At 39.1% G+C, this 23,566-nt stretch overlaps 1 protein-coding gene across 11 annotated transcripts in view; it reads right to left on the minus strand.

Annotated features, from left to right (window-relative positions):
* LOC131691583 (spectrin beta chain) overlaps positions 1-23,566 on the minus strand; it is a 65,183-nt gene that overhangs the window by 9,315 nt on the left and 32,302 nt on the right. For all 11 annotated transcript variants that reach the window (XM_058978106.1, XM_058978102.1, XM_058978104.1 and 8 more), the window contains 3 exons: positions 6,093-6,283; positions 5,707-6,032; positions 54-5,640 (listed from right to left, as the gene is read on the minus strand). In XM_058978106.1, coding sequence (XP_058834089.1) covers positions 54-5,640; positions 5,707-6,032; positions 6,093-6,228 — 6,049 coding nt within the window. In that variant the 5' untranslated portion in view covers positions 6,229-6,283. The remainder of the gene's footprint in view (positions 1-53; positions 5,641-5,706; positions 6,033-6,092; positions 6,284-23,566) is intronic.

A 23,566-nucleotide genomic window follows, 5' to 3' on the forward strand; every position in this document is an offset into this window, starting at 1 on the left:
GTAAATAATCAAGAAACTATTTATTCAAATAGTCGATTTCGGGTAAAACTTACTCAATTGAAGATTCTCCCAACGTTCTTCCCACCGGTGTAGAAGGGCATTTCTGCTATTGGTCAGCTGCAGCAAACGTTCCTTAATGTCGGCGGAAGCGTAATGATTTCTAGCTAGCAACTCTTTACCTAGTGCCAAACATGCAGAGAAATTATCTTCACGAGTATCAATTTCGGCCTTCAAGCTCTGATGATTGTTCATAAGCAGTTCAACGCCAGACACATCACGTGGCTTTTCAGATGTGTTCATCTGTCGTACAACATCTTCCATCCAAAGCATCAGTGTACGAACCATGTTGAAGAACTTGAACAGGTCTCCTGTATCAGCAAGTTTGTTCTTACGTGCGTCACACATTCCTTGTAGGTTTGCCCAAGCAGCCAATACTTCATGCTCTCGGTTGGTGATCTCACGTGCCTTCTCGCCTGCATAAGCCGCCTGCAGTTTCGAAGATTCCTCCTGAATTTGTTGTACTTGCGAATGAAGTGTCATTAGGTCCTGGATAAAGTTCTGGTGCTTGCGCTGTAGCGCCGATACAGATCCTGCATCACGTCCCAGCTCATCCGAAACACCATGTTGCTTCTCAATTATGCGACCCAGGACGTCTTTGCAATCATGGAAGAATTTGTGCAGTTCACGAGAAGCTGCTAACATAGCTTTTCTGGTTTCGATCAACTCCAGCAGATCCTGCCAAGATTCGTTCAGACCATCCTTCCATTCAGCTATCGTTGCACTGTCCGAATGTCCTGCATGAATAAGATCATCTGCAATACCATTAGCCTTAGCTACTCGTTCACTTCCGACGGCAGCAGTGTCTTGGGCAAACTCATTAAACCGTTCCCATAGCAGTGTAATGTGATCGTAATCCTGGCCAAGTTCATGCGATCCTGCCACTAGTTCACGCTCGGTAATCCACTGTTCAAGATCATCTACTTCACGGTTTAACATAAACAGTTGCAGAGCTTCATCCAGTCGAGCACGGCGCTCGCCGGCCAAGTCTTTCAGACCGGCATACAATTTATCCAGTTGGGATTGTTTCACGGACACCTGATCGCTGTATACATGCTGCTCAGCAGTCAGTTGACGCGCAGTTTCTCCCAACTGCCGGATGGTATCAGCGTAATCCTCAACCGATTGTTCCAATGTTTCATGTTTTTTCATCAGATTCTGTGCGGAAATCTCATCCTTACCACGGTCCTCCACCATCATATAGAGTTCTTGTTCGCTCATCCATGATTCAGCTTCAGCAGCATCGAAGAAGTATTGCTGCACCTTCTCGGATTGATCCAACTGTTTGTGACGGTTATCAATTGCATCTTTGAGTTCTTGCCATTTTTGAGTCAATTGACTAATCAGATCAGCGAATTGAGAAGCGTCTTCATGCCCCTCGTCGATTAGTTTCTGGCCATTATTGCAAATAGTCATAATTCTCGGTTCATGATTATCGATTTCGGTGTTTAACGATTGATGCTTTTTCTTTAGTACATGAACGTTGAAAAGTGAATTGCCGTATTCCTGAGAATTGGCCAGAGGCATCTTTTCGTCTATCCATAGCTTTTCTTCTTCGACATCTCGACGGAACTGGAAGGCTTCCTTCTTCTTCTCCAACTGACGCTGGCGTTCGAGTAGTGGAGCTTTTATTTTTTCGAAACGATCGTGGACAGCTTGTTTCTTTTCTACAATGGGCTCCACCACGTCCTGGGGAATCGTCTTGGTAAGAACTTCTGTTTGTTTTTCAAGTTCTTCGACCTGACGAGCCTTAACGGCCATCTGAGTTTGAATGACTTGCTGTTTCTGCATTAGAATGTTCACTGAAGTTAAATCACTGCCCGTATCAGGATTGATGATTTGTTTCTCAAGGTCATCCATCCAGGAATCGATGTCATCAGCACTTTGTTGGACGATAACCTCACGCTTGGCATCAAAGAGAAGAGCTCCCTTTTCCTTGGTACTGGTTTCCAACTCATCAAAGTTTTTGGCCAAATCGTGTAACTTAGGTTCGATGATTTCTTTGAATTCTGGTTTCTCTACCATCAACTCCTGTGCAGCTTTCTGGGCTTCGTGAAGACGTTCTTTGTTGGCAGCAATCTCCGCTTCGAATGCTTGATGACGGGTCCACTTGCTGTGCACGGTTTTGGCGCTTCGGTACGTGTCATCCTGTGCAGTGATGTATTTCTCCTGAACCCATTCAGTCAGTTCTTCAATATCCTGCAAGAATTCATGCAACTTAACCTGATTCTTCAATTTCTCATGCAGTTCAATCGCCCGGTTGCGGTTGTCATCACGCCGGTGAGCAATGCTTTCGGCACGCTTTCCAATCTTATCCGAATCAAAATGTTGCTTTTCAGCCAACTGCTCCGACACCTGCACAATTGTATTGATCTTCTCATCATTCGCTTCCATGGTAGTAAGGAAAGCCTCATGACGTTTCAGTTGATTCTCCGCCTGTTCTAGATTAACCGGAGTATCGTCCTTGCTGAGAACATGCTCTTGTTGACTCAGTAGTACTTCTGCCTGACGAGCATCGCGATTGAACAACTGTTGGTCCAAGCTCTGCGACAGCAAGACCTGACGATTCTCCCACATTTGATGCAATTCTTCCCAACCATCCTTTAGAGCCCTTAAACGCTCACGCAAGAACATATATTGTGGATCTTCGGTTTGGGTTGGTTCTGAGGTAAGCCCTTCGCCATACTCCATCATCTTAGTGTAATCTTCGGTATAATTGTCGATCTCCTCGCGTATACTCTGGTGCTGGTTCAGTAATTTTTCAGCCTCAGGAAGCGACGTTGGTGTATCCTCTGAAGCCACATCCGTCTGAGTCTTGGTCAACCAGGCCTGGAAGTGATCAAGATCGCGCAGGAAACGATGCAGATCACCAGCTTCCTCTAATTTCGAGTCACGCTCCTTCAGCATTTGAGTAAGCTGTTCCCAAATCACTTGAATCTGGGCTACTCTTTCACGGATCAGTGCTGCTTCTTCCGGATGCTCTCCTTCAATAGCATCGGCTTCACTTTCCAAAGCAGTTAGCTTGGCTTGAATAGCAGCAAGATCGCGTTCCATTCCGCTCAAACGACGCTGCAGAGTCATGACGCCAGTCAAATCCATCTGGAGACTATCAGTTTCAGTAAGAATACGTTTCTTGTCTTCAATCCAGGACACCGTTTCACGACATTCGATGTAGAAGGTTTGTACACCATGAGCGGATTTCAATTCATCGCGCTTACTTTCAGCTTGATCTCGTAGTTTCGACCAGCTTTGATTCAAGTGGTTTTGCTTCTCGATAATCTCTTCTGAGTTGGGATGTTCAACATGCAATAGCTGGCGAGCAAGCTGGTTGACGACAGCCACACGGGAAGCGTTGGCATTCATTTCCTTATCGAAGCCATCATAACGGTGTTTCATTATCTCAACATCCTCGATGTCTTTGCCTGGAACCATGGTCTGTAACATGCGTTCTTTCTCGCCGATCCATTGTTCTACACCATCACTCTCGGAAATAAGCTTGTACAGACTGAGTGCATCCAACAATCGCTGTTTTCGAAGCTTAGCCAGTTCCATAAGTTCCTTATAACGAGCATCAATCGCAGCGAGACGTTCCTGAACCTTCTGTTGCTCTGGTTCATTCAGAATCAAATTTTCGGCCTGAGTATGCAGCTGTTCAATGGTCTCGGCGTAATTTTTCAGCTCATCCGCAACATCTTTGTGCTTTTTCAACAAACTCTGCACGTTTGCTTCATCTCGACCAACATCCTCGGAAGAAACCAAGCGCAATGCATCGAGCATCCAATTGTCTACATCATCGGCATCGGCAAACAATTGGAAATAATCCACCGCATTCTCAAGACGCTTGCGGCGAGAAACAGTCAGATCCAATAGATTATTCCACATAGACAAAATCTCTTTGAGACGTTCATCAATGCGATCGGCTCCAAAGTGTCCTTGACGAACCAATTCATCTCCAACGGTACTTACATCCATCAACTGCTGCTCATGCGAATGAATTTCCTTCTCCAGAGCTTTGTGCTTCGACAGCAAAAGGTTTACAGTAGTCAAATCATGGCCAATCTCGTCAGTAGACACAATCTGCTCTTTTTCCTTAATCCAGTTCTCTTCGTCAGCCATATCCCAGTAAAATTGCCACAACTTACGACTTTCTTCCAGCCGTGAACGTCGCTCGACAGCTAACTTGCACAGCTCGGCATAAGCATCTTCAAGACGTTGTACACGATCCACAATAATAGCGGGATCGCAAGGCTTGTACCCTCCTTCTTCGTCTCCCAAGAATTTCTGTGAATTCTGAACAACTTGTTTAACTCGTTCACCAAGTACGTTTATATCAGCTTCAACGAGTGAGTGCTTCTGCAACAAATCTTCTACGCCCATCAAATGTTTGCCATAATCATCGGTCAACAAACGCTGCTTGATTTCTTCCATGGAATCCAAAATGTAGATCATTTCCTGGAAGTTCTGCTGTAACTGGATCGAGAACTCCAAACGCATTCTTCTAGCCCTCAATAACTCAAGCAAGTAGTTCCATAATCGAAGCACATTGTCCTTACGAGCTGCAATTCTTTCAATATCATGATACTTTTCGGCTTCCAGTTCATTGCAAACGGCAACCACTGCCTGTACACGTTCTTCGTAAGCAAATATGTCAGTTTCGATAGCCTCATGCTTCTTGGCTGCAGCCTCCACGGCTGCCAAATCGAAACCGAAATTGTCTGTACTGACCAGGCGTTGATTTTCAGAAAGCCACGTTTCTCTCATCGTTGCCTTGCGGTTGAAGCGAGCTGCTAGCTGCTCAAGTTTTTCCTGGCGGATAAGTTCTTCGCGAAGTGCCAACTCTCGCTCATGCTCCGACTTCTCCAACCGTTCCCAGGCTTTGTTGATATCAGAAATCATTTTGCCCTCCTTGGGGGTGTACGGTTTTTGATTGTTTGCTCTCATCTTCGATTGAAGGGTGAACAGCAACACCTCCAAGTTGCCCTTTTCAACGAATTTCGGAGGTTTTTCGACTGTGCGGTAATTAGAGAATTGTGCCAATTGCTGCTGTACACCGACCAACGAGTTGGCAAATTGACGGTCACCTAGCTGAACGATAGTTACTTCAATCCATTTCAGCAGCTCACTGGTCAGCGATTCGTACTCGTTGATCATACGATCGTTGTCCATGGCGATTCCGACCACCTTACCGATACGTTTGCCTTGTACGGTTTCCTGTTTCAGTTTGCTAAAGTAGTGATAGTACGTAACGACATACGTGATGATGGATTTTTCGTCCGGATGCTCGACAAACACATCTTCGGCGTCCAGCAATTTGGTCAGGCCAAGTTTCTCTTCCGCGACATTGAACGCATTGTTTAAGTTCTGGATAGGGTTATTCTTTGTCAGCTTTTCGATCTGGATAAGATCCGGACGATGCTTATGGATGATTGCATTGAATGCAAGCCCGTCTCGCCAAGAAGTGGTGAAATTACGCACATTCACATTGTGATACCCAGCTGTCTTCATCTGACACCAGAGCAGCAAAGCATCCTTCGCAGATTTTGTTTCTTTGTTGTCGGTCTCTTCGATTGTAATATCTTGGATCTACAAAAACAGAAATACATCACAGTAGAATATTCTTTTCAACGCATTGATAATGTGTGGACTAACCTGGAATCGCAGAATGATGGTCCATATAAGACCTAGATTCAGACTGGCATTACCGTCAACGATATCATGGGAACCAATATTCTCAAGATGAACCCGCTGGTCTCGTAGGAACTGCAAAGCTTTGTCTACATTTTCCAGACAGTGGATACGCATCTTACCCTTGGTCGGCCGAGGCAAACGTTCACCGGATAATACTTCCAATAGTTTGATTAGATTTTTGCCGTCCCGCATATCAACGTACAGGTCACCTATTCGACTGTTAACCCGCACCAAATGCGAGTTGACCCATTTTGTGAATGTCTTTTTCTGGACACTTTCGCGTTCCTCTGAAGTAAGCGAAAAAATTGATTACTTTCTATAGCACAAGAATATAATTTAACACAAACCCGCTAAAGCTTTGATTCGCGACCGCTCGAAAAGGCGTGAACTGGAGTTGCCTCCGTCGTATTCGTATTCGTCGATGTACTCCTGACCTGGGCCCTGGCTGGGATCCCACCGCACTACCGAGATGTCAGTCGTCATGGCTAGAAGCTTACTGTCCTGGAGAGCGAGCTCCTAGCGGGATGTAAAAGAAACTCTGAAAAAAAGAAAGAAGATGAGTCAATTGTTAAATCTCATATTTCTAATGCACATTTCCCCCCAGGCAGAAACGGCGCTGGCGACGACAACAGCGCGGTGTTCCACTTACTGGTGCAATTAAATCCGCCGTCATAATGTCTACAGCAACTGCAGGCAACCATTTACCGAATGCAAAAGGCAGACATGGAGCAGCTACGACAGACGGAATAGTGAGACAGAGATAGCATTAGCGACGTACGAGTCAAATTGGCAAATTGTGGCGGAAGCGGCGCTAGAACTATGGTCACAATGTTCATGGAACAGAAACATGGAGACAACAGTGAGGCACTGCAATGCAATACTGCCCTTTTATGCATAAGTGACGTAAACGCCATTGTGATCGAATTTCACTTTTTCGCATTTTTAAATTCGCTACGAAAATCCGCATCTTTCAGTGCATGTGGCTTTAAAAATAAAAAAATGACCTTATAAAACGCGAAAAAAACAAAATGACTAAGGCATGACTTTTGCCGCATCGCGCAAGACAAAAATTGATTTCCTGAAAATACCGAAATAATACTCGACGCCGGTTACCTCACTTTTGCATACAAGGGTAGAAAGCTACATTGTACCACACTACGAATAGGAAGAAATGGGGGGAAACTACGGCACAATTATCATGGTAGTAGTATTTAGTATTATTTTTCCTCTGTTTTTCTTGCGTATTCACCTTATAGTGCACAATAAACAGTCGTTTGGCTTGGCGGTGCGAATCGAACATAATAGTATCCTTTTACCACGAACTGAAGGGGGTTATTCAATATCACTGAATTTACGTAAATCATTGTAGGATGTTGTAAAAGACGATTTCAATGAATGGAAATTTTATTCCATACTCTATAGGTCATGGACAGTACATTGCTTCGATTCACTCAACTCCGCACTAACTATAGACGAATTTCGCGCTTAATCGTATTCAGAGTTGGCAGCACCCTCTCTGATTTTAATGAAACTTTCTATACATGAAGACTTTGTCACAAAATGCCACTTTGCATACTTTGTTTTTTCGCAGAAATGATCTAGACTGTCTTTTGAAAAGGGTCCAACTTTTTCTACCAATTTTTTTTTTCAAATGGCTATAGTCTAAAAATGACAAATCCTACAAAAACATGTTGTAAGAGTGATTTTCACAACATTAGTCAATTTTTGAATAAAAATATTGAAAAAATTCTTCATCGGCTCTTACACTGAAAAAAATCGAATTTGAAAATATAAACTCGATTTACAAAAAAACCCATCTTTGATTTGAATGAAATTTTGTTCCTAGATAGGTAATTATTTTCCTTAGCTACCGTCAAAAATTCAAGGCACTTTCAAGGAAAAAAAAGTTATTTGAAAAAAACTTTTCTTTGTCTAAACTGAACTTTTTTTCAGTGCATTTTTGTCGAAAACTAAACCAATTAAAGTCATAACCATCTCAACATTCAATAAAACTCAGTTTGTGAGAATATATTGTCTAATTTGGCAACTATTATTATTAATCATCAATTTTATTTAATATGAGTGCCGTTTGAATAGGTATTTTAATAATTGTTCTTCCGCGGGGAGTTGGATAAAAGGATAATGCCGTGCGGAATATAATAGACGTACAGTAATATTCCGTTTTTGGCATGCTCACATTTTGGCACACTCCGATTTTGGCAACAAATAGGTTCCATTTTTGGCAACATTCTTGTTGTACATAATAAGTCTTTTAAAGATGTGCAACATATATTTTTTTGAATAAATTGACATAACATTTGACTTTATTTCCAAACATGGGAGTCATATTAACCCTCAAAGGGCAAATCATTTTTTTTTTCAAATTTTGTTAAAATTGTCTTACAATTTCAATACATTACTGTGACAATTTTGAGATGTTTTTCGCAATGTTGTTTTATAATAGTGTTATGCATTTAAGGGTTAACTATATTTTACACTATACGTGTTATGCTTAATGATCACAATAGGTATAGAAATGTATCATTTATGTATAACATAACGGGTAACAGTGTAACTAGTGTCTGACGGAGTCAATTTTTATAGTAAGACCCAGAGCCTGTGCACTTTAAGTCAAGTACAGAGGAATGCGCTCCCCCCAGAAGTAATACCGATAGGTAGTTCCTGGGAGGAATGATGGCGGAGCCCAATGGAGTTTAGTCGGTATTAATGGCTGGTCACCATTCGAGTCCGACACGCCCCCAATGCACCCCGTGTGGTAGATTGGACCCTACCAATAGCACGTGTACTGGGCTAGGACATAAAGGTCTTCTCCATTGCAAAAAAAAACAGAGGAATGCGCTACACTGCAAAATAAGACTAGTTCTGGAGAAAATTTTCAATAGAATCTTAGTAACATTGCGAGCCTCTTTCTCTTTTTATTACGACGTCAATACAAAACTTGTCACTAAATTTTCAGTACATATCGAAAGTTGACCACGGTGCGTCCCAAAACCGTATTCAGGAATACAAAAGTGATGGTTCCCAAATAGTTTGGCAAATTTGTTAGTTTTTTTTGGCGATTATTGTGGTTGAGGAGTTCAAAGTATCGACTGTTTAGATGTGTGAAGTTTTCCTGCACAATGCCCTACAATATAATAACACAAATGAATTGAAGCAAGATTGCTGAATAAACAAGGCTATCTATACTGGTTAATTTGTTATGATTTTTTTTAAAGATTTTTAAGGTAGGATGGCTCTTGAAAAATAGGGTTGCTTATATTATCTTTTGATGTGTTAATTTCTCGCAAATACATTGTTCTAGAGATTTTTGGAACTTTTATTGGAACACATTTACACTGAAGCACTGATGTTTCAATCCCTTTTGTTTGGGTAGTTGCAAGTGATTTATACAGGTTTTCTTCAAACCTAATTATCTTCAAACACTGCATTTTGATTTTCAATCTATCAATTCCATCTGGAAGATCGACAATTGGTTAGTTATTATTAAAAAATTTATTTATTTTTGAAAAGAGCTATGTTTTTTAAACAAAATTGTGCATTAATATTAACGAAAGAAAAGATAACAATCCCAGGAGCAAATGTCATGATAACATTTATCACACTTTGAAGCTTTTTTTTAATGTTGTATATTTTCGAAGATCTAGGAATAAAACATTTATTTCTAGATATATTTTTCATAAAAAAATGTTAAAATTCATTTTCTTGAGTATTTTTTAAATGTCATGTAGCGCCATCTACATAAGTTATAAAGTATAAATGTCTTCAGTGCATGTGTTAAAAATATCAAACAAACAACTTTGCCGAAGAAAGTTTTTTGATAGAACACCTCTGTCAAAAGATAGAACTGATCTAGATCAGTTTCTACTTATCTAGATCAAAACCAAAGTTGTCAAATTGTTATCATTTCCATCTATGATATTTTGCTGAAGACACTAATCCTCCAGGATATGCACCCAAGGCGCTAGAGGTTTTGAGTGTCGAAAGTAGCATTCTGCCCCACCGTACGACGTCTGAATTTGATAAAAAACATGAATAAAATTGAATTTGCTTATTTTTTTCTTTCAGTTCATTCCATTTCACATATGATTAAAAATCCTTGAAACATTTTTGAAATCGTAAATTGAAAATCTAAACTTTAAAAATAAGGTTCCATTTTTGGCACGGTTCCGGTTTTGGCAACTGAGAAAAATAAAATTGTTGTCAAAAACGGAATCCTACTGTATCTATACATCTATAGACAATATTATCTTAGTAAAATGTACGATAGTCGCTCGCAATCAGTTTCCGAGAATTCGAAACGAGCTATTTGAACTCCGAACAGCTGACCGTCGGGAATATTGCTTCTTTTTAACACTTCAATGATCATTTCTAAAGTTTGCAGTACAAAACGTATAAAAGATATCCCAAATAAATGTGAAGAAATTCACTGCGAAATGTTAATGACAAGTTGGCATCTCCACTCTCCCTATCAGACACGTTTCCATAATTGGGTCGAATGACAAATTGCAAACGACATGTTTATCATGCGTAATAAATATAATAAACACAACAACAAGGACTATTTAGTCATCAGCGGCCCAGTAGGAGAATGGATGGAAGAAGAGCAATACTGGCCAAGACAGACTACCATATGAGCGGATCAAACTCGAAAGAGTAACGCATAGTACTGGATAATTTCGAAAAATAGACCAGAATTGCTATTTTACGAAGTTTTAGCTTCTGATGGCCCTACATTTTCTGACAGAGTGAAGTTCTAGAGTGTTGAAATGTTTACCACTGTTTAGGAAAGCAAAGGTAGTACAAAGCTAGTGTCAGACCTTCATCAGACCTCAAGAAGTCATTTTTGGAGATATTCGTCGATGTAGATTTGTCGGTAGACGGTTCCATATTTATTAAAAAAAACTGGCTTATTTTGACACATCTACAGTCCGTTTGCCACACAAAAAAGCGCCGGTATTTTAATATATGCTATGCTGTTTGCTACTTAGTGTAGAATTTGACTTCATCCTTTATGGCTATTGTACAACCACCAGAAGAAACCCAAAACATTGATACGCAATCGGGAATAGCGAATCAGAAAAGCTGACTATATGTCAATGATTCTCTCAATACAGAATGGATAATGGCTATGATGCAAAACCTTTAGGTCCGTTCAGGTTAAGTCTTCGGTACCTTTTGCAATACCTAGGAACTCCTAGCATGTTGTAAGTCGCCACTTACGACATGGGAGCAGGCTCTCAGTAGTGCTATTCTTGGCTGAAATAGTACAAAAAGATTTTAGCCCTCCGGACACAACGCTGCCTGACTATTTGATAAAAACATCGTTCGAAATATGGTAGTTTTTCATTTTTTTTTTAAATTAGGAATTCTCTCGCATGTACTTTTAAGGCGAAAAATGCACTTTCGAAGTAACCGCTGGGGTGCAATGGTGATCATAGTAGCAATTCCACATAAAACTCTTAACCAATTATATCCTAGCGTATGTAACTTCTTTGTTCCTTGCAATAATTCTTAGGCCTTTTGAGATGCAGTATTATCCGTGAATGAATGTGAAAGAAAAAATAATGTTTTACCATATGTAAGACAATGAAAAGTAAGGTGTGATCATAGTTATTAGTATTTTACAAATGCATGTCAAATGTTTCATGTAACCTCATGGGATGGGATATTTGAACCACCCCAAAAGGGAAGTTGAACCATTCCTCCAGCAAATATAAAAATACGCAGATATATGTATAAGCAAAATTATCGTTTTAAATGTGCGAAATATCATTTAATTTATATGTTGTGGTAGAACATCCAAAAACCTTTCTCCTGGTTCACCTATCCCCACATTAAAGAAAAAAACATTGATTATTTTTAAAAGCTGACAAAAAAATAGTATGGGCGAAAAATCATCAGATGTGATGGGTGTATCTGATAGATTTTTAATGTTGAACCAAACATCCCGTATAAGAACATATTTATCCTGAAAAGGACAAAAGTAATCCAGCCAAAGTAAGGGTGTTAATGATGACACAACCTCAGCATAAGGTGCAATTTCTTTAACAATTTCCGGTTCCAACAAATTGAAAATAAGGACGATAAGTACTAACAGCATTTCTCGGGTGACAATACTCTACGTAGTGGGTAATGTCAACGGAATTAAAACCATTCCAATCAAGAGCCTGTTTGTAAGAATAACGAGGTCATAGCACACCCAGCTATTTGACGAGAAAATGCCGAGATCATCACTGTAACAACTCTCTATAATGGTGCTGGACATAACAGAACAGAAACCCGCCTGTATAACGTCATCATTTCGTGTTCTCAAGGCAGCTCACAGCAGGTAGTGGTGGCAGTATTTAGCAAATGTACACAAATATTATATAATAACATTCATCGAAACGGCAAAGATGAACACATCACGCGAGGTTCAACGCTGTGTAAAGAGCAAACTTGCAGGGACAGGCTGTGGACATAAAGGCGGGGGTATTGCAAAGTCTCACACAACGACAACGGCAGCAAGAGGAAGTGGTAATCAGTCGACTCTAACCTCCAACCAAACGAGCCAGCGGTCCGTTTAACAATGCGGCCGGCGAATGGAACGAAAAAGTATAAAAGAGGAGCGTCGAGGGAATTAAATAAACATACAAACAAGATGATGTAAACCAGAGGAAAGGATACTTTGCAGTAGAATTGAGAGACTAAGCGCAATGAGCAATTTTATATCACAAAGTCACGGTTCCTAAGATATATAAATATTTAGTGTATATACTGCTTATAGTCCCAGATTATAGTCTCATGTAGGTAGCGGGGGGACATAGGACAAACGAGTGATTATGGGCAGTATAGCCATGGTCTGGAAAAATTTCATCTCGACACTGATGTTTAACCCTTTCATGCCCAACTTTGTTCTAGTGCAAGTAGGGTTTCAAAACTTTTTTCCTTGAAAATGGTGAGACCAAGAAACACGAAAAGTCTATTTTCATAGAACTAGGTGCTTCCCTTGCAGTGTTAGAAGCTGCTCAATTTTTACCTTCCAATGATCAATACAATTCTCCATAAATATTTACAATAGTCCAATTACAATTGTTGTCCACAAACAACAAAGTGGGTTAAATGAAGGATTCAGCGAAAAAACGGCCCAACTGAAAAAAAACTTGTTTCAAGATAAAGAGCAACACAAAAACTAGTTCGACGATGTGTCAAAATGGAGTTTTTTGTCAACTTTTCGGGAGAGTTTTATATTGAAGGGAAAGTTATTGGCAGTTGACAATCAATAGTTTTGGACATTTTCAATACACAGGGGGTTCGACGATGTGTCAAAATGGATTTTTTCAACTATTGAGGAAAGTTTGTTATATTGAAGAAATTATTGGTAAGTGAAAATCAATAGTTTTGGACATTTTCAATGTACTGTCGGTGCATCAAAATAGATTTTTTTTTCAACTTTTCGCGAACTTTTTATATTCAAGCAAATTTCCGCAGACGAATACCAATACGAATCTGTAAAATAAACACTATCAAAATCGTTTTGCGGGCTCTAGCTTACGTTCAAGTCAAATTCGAGTAAATTCCTTCTTTAGCATATTTTTCTTATCTTAGAGATGCAAAATACATATACAAAAATAATAATACTGTACTGTAAGACCTCCTTAAGGAATTTTTTTACTAAATGATCAGAACGGGTTATGAGGCTTTGTCGAGAATATTTTAAACGCTCCGGTTTATTAAAAAGAAAGAAAAAAAAATGTTAGTCCAGGTGTTTGCGTTTCGACTTCGTCTCTTCAGAACCAGCAAAAATATGTGACGATTTCGTCAATGCCATCGTTTTATCAGCCTATAATTAGCCAAGGGGCTGATGAAAACGGGTCTTTACTGTATTCAAAAAACGAATAAAACTCATAGTGGAGCGAAGAAACGGAGGAGGGGGCTAAAAGCTTCCTAACTAGAAAAATAAATCAAACATTAGAAATATGTATATTCTCCTTTTCAAAATCCGAAATCTTCTGGTTTAAATCAAAATTATAATAAAATCTGTTAATCACCACACGACTTAAATGTGTAGTGTAATTTGTGAATGGCCTAATAATAGTGGTTTAGTAGTTTTTTCAATATATGTTTTTGCGTGCTAAAAATTACTAATCGCACAATAGCTCAAAATTTGTTTTCTTCATGGTCAAAACAATTTTGATCACCTTTTTACCGCTTGGAAACACTGTGCACCTGGGACTCTTCTGTGCACCAACTTACTCGAAAAGTTGAAAAAATTCAATTTTGACTCATCATCGGACCCTTCTGCGTATTGAAATGTCCAAAATTATTGATTTTCAATTGCCAACAACTTTCCCTTCAACATAATACATTTTCCCGAAAAGTTGAAATAATTTCATTTTGACGCATCGTCAGACCCCGCTGTGCATAGAAAATGTCCAAAACTATTGATTTTCAACTGCCAACAACATGTCCTTCAATAGGTATTTATTTCTAAACAATTGAAAGTTAGCCGCATCAACTTCAACTCCAATAAACTGGAAAGTAACGCAAAATGTATCGCGATAACCGATGAACCGACGATGACGATGAAAGCGACGATACAATTATCGACGATGACGATGAAGGCGACGATACATTATCGTTAACGGAGTTTCCGATGACGATACATTATCGTTACCGAGTAACGTCGATAAATTATCGTGAAAAATGTATCGCATTAACAACCCTGGTCAGGGCAGATGAATATGGTAGATTCGGTTATGATTTCATACCATAGTTCATTTAATTTAGCCTTTAATATCGCATAGGTGTGAGAAAGGGCGTTGTAGAAATGGAACAGTATTTTTCTCTTCATCAAATTAAGACGACCAAAATACACTCAGGTTTTTTTTACGTGGGGGATACAGGCCGCGTAAATGAAAACCGCATAGATGAAAACCGCGTAAATTTCAAAATCCGCGTAAATGAAAACCGCATAAATTTCAAAATCCGCGTAAATGAAAACCGTGTAAATTTCAAGATCCGCGTAAAAAAAAACCGCGCAAAAAAACTGAGTTTAATTCCTTTGTTATCCCAGAAACTAAAAACCATTATATTCCACATCGATGGGACTATTTTGGCTATCTTTGGAGTCGGTTCTCCCTTCTTAATTCGCTGCATTGACTGTCATTTCGCTTCTGGCTTATAGTGGTTTCATCATGAGTTACAAATTGCCGTAAAAAAGATTAGGATTCTTACGGTAACGACACGCTGCTGTTTTGACTCGGCTCTTTTGCTACTCAAATTTGCGCAAACGCTACACCCACACGCACTTATTTGTTCATATCGAAATCGGCTTAAACCGCTCAGTTAAGATCAATTAGTAATTTCACAACCGTAAACCGAGGTGGCTTTTATAATCGGGATTACTTTTACCACTCGACACTTTTTTCGTAGATTGCTTATTTAGCCAGGATAGTCTACCGACTTATTAAAATTTGAAATGAGTTTTATACTATGTTCACACTACAGAGTTAAAACATGTTATAATAATTAGCAACAAGAAAAATGTCATCAAGATAGCGTTAAAACACGTTTTAACTCGTAGTGTGAACGTAGTATTACTCTACACTTGTAAAATAATGATTACAACAAAAACACGAAAATGTACTTTACCTTATTTTTACGAAACTTCGAAAAGCGTCTTTTTTTTATAAAACAAGTTTTTTTTTGATTTTAGCAACAGTAATGAATTCCATGCGAATTTCTATATTGCTTTAGAGTCGGATGGGCCAAATTAATTTTTAATAGTTTGCTTATTTTCAAACATTTTTTGTGAAACTAGTTGGAATTATTTCAATCTAAAATTCGCAATATTGTTTATATTCAATACTCCAAAGTGTTAAAATGGATGAACCTCTTTGTACATTCATAAACCACTGAAATAAAACAAATTTAGCAATTTAAAAAGTCTTCAGATTCTTTTATTCTAGTTGGACTCAAATTATACGAATTTTACAGTATGTTGAAATACTATGTACAATACTAATTAATATCTATTCAACAATAAATAACCTTTGAGAATTAGTTTAAACAAACATTTGAATGAAAAACATTGACATCAAGAACTTAATGTTGGTGAACATGTAGGTATCAAAGTCTACCCAGAATACGAAAGTGGACTCCAAATTGAAATCATTTTTGGAAATATAGTTATAAGCGGACAAATTCACATAAAACCAAATTTTGTTAACCATAGATCAGTACATGGTTTAAAAATATTAAACTTAAAAAAACGTGCAGCGTCGAAAAATATATGATTACTTCGAAAACTGATCAATGTCACTCGGTTTACGGAACTTAGTCAATTAATGATAGATCATGAACTTGACAATGTAATTGTTCGTAATAGCAGTTTTCGGATGGCCAGTTTCTCAAGGTTTCTCATCAAGAATACGAACACGTATTGATCACCTAATATTTTACTGGCAAAGCTTCACCGTCTACGGGATCCAGCTCGGCTTTCATCACTGCTGGGTTGCACAACATGTCAACTTCAAGAGGCTACCGTATGATAACTACTGCTAGCAAAATCCCGAAGAAATATATTCCACGTAGTGTAACCTATATTCAGCGAAGTGCAACCTTTGTGCTGAAGCCAGGGGCTTCAAACCACCCTCGTAGTATTTAGCGAATTTAAATAAATCATATTAAACTCGCCTTTGGAGTGTAGTTTTTGGTTGAGTCGCTTTTGGACTGAGCCCCTCAAATAAAAGCAGTTAAATCTTGTTTTAAAACTTGAGAATGAATTGAAAATGATATTCAAATTTACAGCTGAGTATTAACCGAATCGTTTTTAGGAATCAAGAATATTCAATTGCATATAAAAAAATCTTATGAACATAAGATACGTCCATTCGATTGAAAATTAAATCTTACCTATTTGATAAACTACACACCAAAAAAATCTTAATTTTATCGTCGACGTAATTGCAAACATGACACAATTCAACAAACCGTAATTTACGAAATGACGGAACATTACCGTGTTCCGTTTAATTTTACATGAAACATATACTTTACATGCGCCATGACATAAAATTACACTTCCTACCAGAACAAACGCTGCATGAGGAGTAAAATTACATGATTTACGAAATTAAACGTCATGTAAAATGTTTTTATTTTTTTTTTTTTATTTTTTATCCCTTTGTGGGCAGCTAGGGCCGAGGGTGGTGCCTAGCGGGTTTCATACATCCTTGACCTGACGGACAAAGCTATGGTGCCTTGAACACAGGCAACGCAGATCCAAGGCCATCATTGAAATGATAAGTTCTGCGTTTGAGATGTACTTCCCCCGGTTGCCAGACGAATACCTGTAATTATTACTTGTTGCTTTGTATGTATGAATCTAATGTTCAGTCCTGGGTGGTGTATGCGTGGAAGGTGTGGTTTTTAGCGTTCGAGTCCAGGAGTGCATATCTGTCTGGGTTAGCGTGGGCGTTTACTAATTGTGTAATAGTGTGATCGCTAAAGACTCGAGCATATGAATGCCAGCGTGTCTCCAACTTTGCGTGCATAAATCCGGTTTTAGATCCGTGTTGCCATTCGCACATTCACGTGTATTCTCGAACGATCGCGCGCGGACCGTGAATCTAATAATTAATTTTCAGTGTATGGTAGAGAAACGTGTTGTCTAGTGAATATGAGCATCATTCCCGATCGGTCCAACTGAAGGCATGAGTCTAGGCTGATCGAGAGTAGAGAATTCCGAACGTAGCCGGTCTATGATCGCGCGAGTGGTGGGTTAATGCTGTTGTAAAGTTATAGGTGCTGAAAAGTTCACTTAAGTAAAGGGGTGTTGGCGAAATTGCGAGCGTAGGTGTGTGTGGATGATTGAAATTGTAATGTAAGTTCGCGTTTTTGACCACGTTTGTGTTATCGCGAAAGTTAGGGGCGTTTGCACGTTTTGGATGTGAATGTATATGGGAGAATATGCAATTGACTGTGCTAGTGAATATCAGTATGAACCCAACTCAAGATACAGTAATAAAAGGAAAAATAACGTGCCGAATGCTTCTTTTTTTAGGTCAATAACCGTGCATTGAAGAATGCTCAAAAACTCTGAACTAGGCCCCGTCGAGTCCAGTCTGTCCGTCTCGTCCTGTCGTGTCTGGGGTTTCCAGGTTACATGCATTCACCAGATGAGACTAGCTTATGTCAGCTTACTTGTGCACTCTTTTCGTAGAATCGAGGCGATCATCGAAATGATAGATCCTACGAGTGAATGCACTTGGCCCAGTCACCTGTCAAGCATTTGTGTATTTGTGTGTGTTGAGATATGTGTGGAGCCTGTAAATAATATTTTAATACGAATATTTTATACTTCAAAACAAGAAATGTGTAATATACTACTTGCAGTTTGTTGATCGTTCCTACTTATCTGATACCATCGAGTATGAGAATACATATCCATTGTTCTAAAACCTGGCGACGTCCGGTGGCAGAGAAGAATCATTGTTGGCAGCAATGTTGCTCTTCTCGGATGTATGAGCTCAAAAAGGTCATCACAAGAAAATAACGCATGAGACCGAAAATAAACAAAAAAAATAAAATAAAGGGAAGAGTTAGTATTGTTATTGAGTATTAATAATATGCCGATTTTTTCGAGAGTTGTCCTACTGGAACTGTAGAGCTAATTGATTTAATTAAGGCATGGACCTAGACTTCTGGAATCGGGGATAGAGACTTCCGGACGCGAACGATTCATGAGTGCGCGAGTGCGGGGGACTGTAGGTTCACGCTTGAGACTGCGTTTGAGTGATTACAAGTGCCGAGACGTTCATATTATCACCGGGATGTTATAATGTCTGGAAGAGCGCGAGTATAGGTTGCGTGGATGGTCGCGAAGGGCCCAAGCATTTTGATATTTTTTTGTCGCGTGTATGTGACTTTGCATTCGATTTTTATGTAGTTTCGCGCGAACACGGGCATTTGGAGGTTCACTCTCGAGACCGGGATTGTTAATTTATAAGTGCTAAACCATTCACTAAGTCACCAGGGTGTTATACTTTTTACGAGATCGTGGGTGTAGTCGTGCGTGGATGATCGAGAAGGACTCGAGCGTTTGTATGTGGACGTTTTTGTCGCGTGTGCTAGTATGTAACTTCGCGTGGACACATTATTTTTATAAGCGTGTGGCCATTCGCATGTTCGCGTATTCTTCAACGATCGCACATGGACGTCTTGTCTAGTTTTTATTTCTATTGGTCCAACTAAAGGCATGAATTTGGGCTGCTATGATCAAGGGCGGAGACTTCCGGACGTGACCGATTCATGATTGCGCGAGCTTAGGTTCTTAGGTTCCAACGTTCACCTAATCAATCGGGGTGTTTGAATATTGGCGAGATCGCGGGCGTTCGTATTTGTGACCAGGTTTGTGTTATCGCGTAGGCCACGTTTGTACGTTTGGAATGAGGTGCCTGCAGAGAGAATTGGGCCCTAAACCCACATTGTATATTATTTGACCATGGCAGTGGATAATAAAGGTCGCCAAGTTAAGTACTAAAATTGATCACAATGTAGCTTAACTAAAAAGAAAATAATCGTATCCCAAGTTTATGTCATATAATCACTGTAATACTGCTTTGGTGGAAAAGCCCCCGGACCACATCAAGGTACAGTATCATGCCGAGGGCGAAATTAAACGTCATGTAAAATTAAAATCAAATGTGAAACTAAGTCATTTTTGATGCTCGTATATGTCAGGGTCAGGAGACGTAAATTTACACTACTTTTTCTAGGTGTGTAAACTGCAACTTGCTGGATTGAGAAATATAGTTAAGACCCGATTTTATCACCCCCGAATTTATCTACACCCAATTTTGTTAGTCTTACGAATTCGACCAAATTTGATGTTCATGGAGTATAGATGCAAAATATGCAAAAATGTAAAACAGAATTTAACGCTGATAGACCTTTTTAAGGGAAATTTATATTACATAATAAGAAATGGGTACCGCCAAACGGGGTTATTTGCAACACTTTTCAACTTCAAAGCGGTAAAACTAAAAATGCTGAAACTTTAGAATAATAGTCAAAATGTACATGTAGTTGTGGACGAGCTATTGAAATCATTAACTGAAATGGGATACGAAGTGATTGGATTTGTAGATGATGTTGTAATCCTCGTGAGGGGAAAATGTGATTATGTTATCTCAAATAGAATGCAATCTGCACTGAAATTCACTTCGAAGTGGTGTAAAAAGGAGGGCCTGAACATAAATCCCCCCAAAACAACCATAATCCCGTTTACTAGAAAAAGGAAATATTCCATATCAACACTTTTGCTCAATGAAACAATAATTGAAATGTCCTCTGAGGTAAAGTATCTGGTAAAGGTAAAGTGAAGTATCTGTAATTGATACATGATAAACAACTAAACTGGAATGCGCACATTGAGCAGGTTATAGGCAAGGCAACTAGTGTGCAGTAGAACAATTGGCAAAAAATGGGGTCTCAGACCAAGTATGGTTCACTGGTTATACTCTACAATAGTCAAACCAACAATAACATATGCCTCGGTAGTTTGGTGGCCTAAAACAAAAGAGACATCAACTCAAAAAAAGCTAGGTAAACTTCAAAGGCTTGCTTGTGGAGCGATAACCGGTGCCATGCGAAGTACTCCATCAAAAGCATTAGATGCAATGTTGCATCTCCTTCCGCTACATCAGGTGATACAAACTTGAGGCGGAAAAAAGCGCATTGAAAATAAGTCGTCATAAACAATTCTAGAGAAAATTTAGAATAGGACGTAAGTAACAATGAGAGATTCTCTTTGGGGTCTTTCTCTTCTGTTCTTTACTCGACCATTTCAACATTTACTACTCTACTCTTTGCATAATATTCTAGTAAAAACCGTCGGCTTTCGATATGTACTGGAAAATTAGTGCAGTGTTGTAATGACGTCGTAATAAACGAAAGAGAAAGTAAACAACGAGAAGCTCTCAATGTTACTTACGTCCTATTGAAAATTTTCTCTAGAATTATTATCTGGAAATTTAACAGGAAATCTTGCGGTTCTGAAAGATTTTCCTATAAATAACCTCGTCATTGCAAATGAAGACTGGTTGCATGAAACTACTTACAAAATTATGCAGCCTGGGAACAAAGTGGCCCTAATCTCCGCCCAGGCTCAGTAATTTTCTTCACAGATGGGTCAAAAATGAACCATTTGACAGGATCTGGTATTACAGGACCAGGAATAAACGCTAGTATCTCCATGGGATACTGGCCGACAGTGTTTCAAGCAGAAATATATGCACTTACGTATGTCTGACGAGAAAATACCGGTATGCAAATATCTGCATTTTCTCAGATAGTCAGGCTGCGCTCAACGCATTAAAATTAGTAAGCTTACAAACAATACATGCCGCGTCTGCGGATTTGAAAGTGAAACATCAGAGCATCTGCTCTGCGAATGCAGTGCATTGATACAACGCAGACTAAGAGTCCTCGGTAAAGGAACATTAGAGCCTTTTGATATTTGGACTGCAAATCCCAAATGCAAATTTTGCGTCTATTTAAGATGTCTTGTTTTAGATATGGGAGATTGCGTGAAATGCGAGGAATCGACATTTTTTGTTTGGTGGGGAGTTGTGAACGATCACAAAAAGCAGGAGATACGGAATATTTTTGTGATTTATTTTTATTAGGCCTGTAGACGATCAATTTTAAGATAATTCTAAATCAAAAATGAATTAGAAAAGTGATCTGATTCGCAATGGATAGGTGACATTCGCATTCGCGGTTGCGGCACGGGACGATTAAAAATGTGGTAGAATCCTGTTCTGCGGATAAGATTGCTAATGAGAAAGTGGCGTCATGACAGTAGAAACATTTAACAGTAGTTATCACATTTAACAACTGAATCGTGTTTGTGATGTTTCCAAATCCCACATGCTCCTATACAACATAGTCCCTAGTAGATCCAACGTCACCAACAATATGTAAAGCACAAATGATCAGAGTACCTACTTAAACAAGGCCAAAAGCGTCTGTGCATATAGGTATATCTTTCTCGACCGGCTATATTGTATGGTCGATGAAGCTACCATTGATTGCCGTCAAAATAGGAAATGACATCAGGTTTTGTTGTTTGAATTACATTGTTATTCTACGTGCGTTGTTGTGAACTTTGGCTATTCAAAATTTGATGGAATGAATCTGGTTTTACAACACATAACGGTGTAACTCTTGAACACGTCGTTGTTTAAATGACGAAAATAGTTTATGTGGTCCAGTGCTTTTGATCGGTCGAAACCACCGATTAAGAATAATAGCTCATGTGCATCTAACGAATTCAGAACCATATCTGCAACTGCAATTCCGTCATTTTCATTACAAATTACACTAGTCACTGGAACAAATCATAAACTTCGTTAATTTCAAATAAAATCGTGTTGCTAATCAGAGTACTGAGCCTCGTAATCAACTGTCAGTGTCACCCAGTGCAATAACTTGTGGCAACGCATTATCAGAGCTAAAATTAAAGTGTGTCACTTTATACCACGGTAGAAGAAATCAGTAGGTAGACAAGCGATAGGGAATAGAACAAATACGGGCACAAACATGCAACAATAAACAAATGCACCCACCGAGAGTACATGGAATCATTTTCACCTAAATCAAACCATTTGAAAGTGTTGTTTACTTGGCACCGTCATTCCGAGCCTGCCGCTGTCTTATCTTTATGTTGGCCAACGCCCAGTTTAATGGCAATGTTGACTGTCAATTTATCGTATACAGGAAAAATTCGATCCAACCAGCATTATTCTTCCATACAAACGACGAGTGTACTTTTTGCTTTAGAACTATTGAAGTCAATGGAAGTATCAATGTAAAACTTATGGCAGATGGCGGCGGTTATGAATTCATTACCCTAAATGGCAGAGAAACACAGTGCTTCGAGATGGTGGATGGGTCAGCAATAGGGTCAACAACACACCATCGAATAATTAAGTTGATATGTATAATGTAGGGAGCACGAGATCATTGGTATGGCGCTTGCTTTTTCAATGATTCTAAATTGCGATACATATTGAAAGGTTAAAATCTCACTGAACTGACTGAAAAACGTTTCTTAGTAATAGTATGATATATAATATGACAATAATGTTTTGAAATTACTGTAGTTTATCTCGTCATGCAATCCAGTCTAGTCCAAATTACGCATTTAAAGTAAAAAGCAACAATCGGAAACAACAAAACCGTATGTTAACGAAACGTACGGTGAAATAACGGGAACGAGCAAAAGAAATTCAAACTCAAAACAAGCTGGTTGCTGGAAATGTACGAACAAATCGGTAACGTAGCGATGTGCAATGATGGAACAAATACAACCGGTACCACTATTCGTCTGCGGCATGATGGCATTCAAAAATGCTTCTCATCATCACTTGGGTTTGTATTCGTAGTTCTGCATTTTAAATATCGGTGAAAGCTCTCATCAAAATTAACGACACTCCGATAAGACTCACATCATACGAGAAAGACGGAAAGAAAAACTGCGTTAAAGAAAATGTATAAAAACACACAAATGTTGCGAAAAAGAGCTATGAGCCGAAACGCTTTCAAATAAAGTACCCTATGTTTCGGTCACTCTCTATCCGATGACGAATATATTTGTGTGCGGGAAAAGCAATAATGGAAAGTGTTAATTTTTTTTTTGGAGAACCCGTCACATCAAACAGTTATTGGATGGTGGTTGGAAATTATAACTGTATGAAAAGTTGTAGTTGGCAAACGTGAATTCAGTCGTTCTACGAAGTGGCGATAGCTTCGG

The sequence above is a fragment of the Topomyia yanbarensis genome, chromosome 3 (assembly GCF_030247195.1).
Source record: "Topomyia yanbarensis strain Yona2022 chromosome 3, ASM3024719v1, whole genome shotgun sequence".
Taxonomy (NCBI): Eukaryota; Metazoa; Arthropoda; class Insecta; order Diptera; family Culicidae; genus Topomyia; species Topomyia yanbarensis.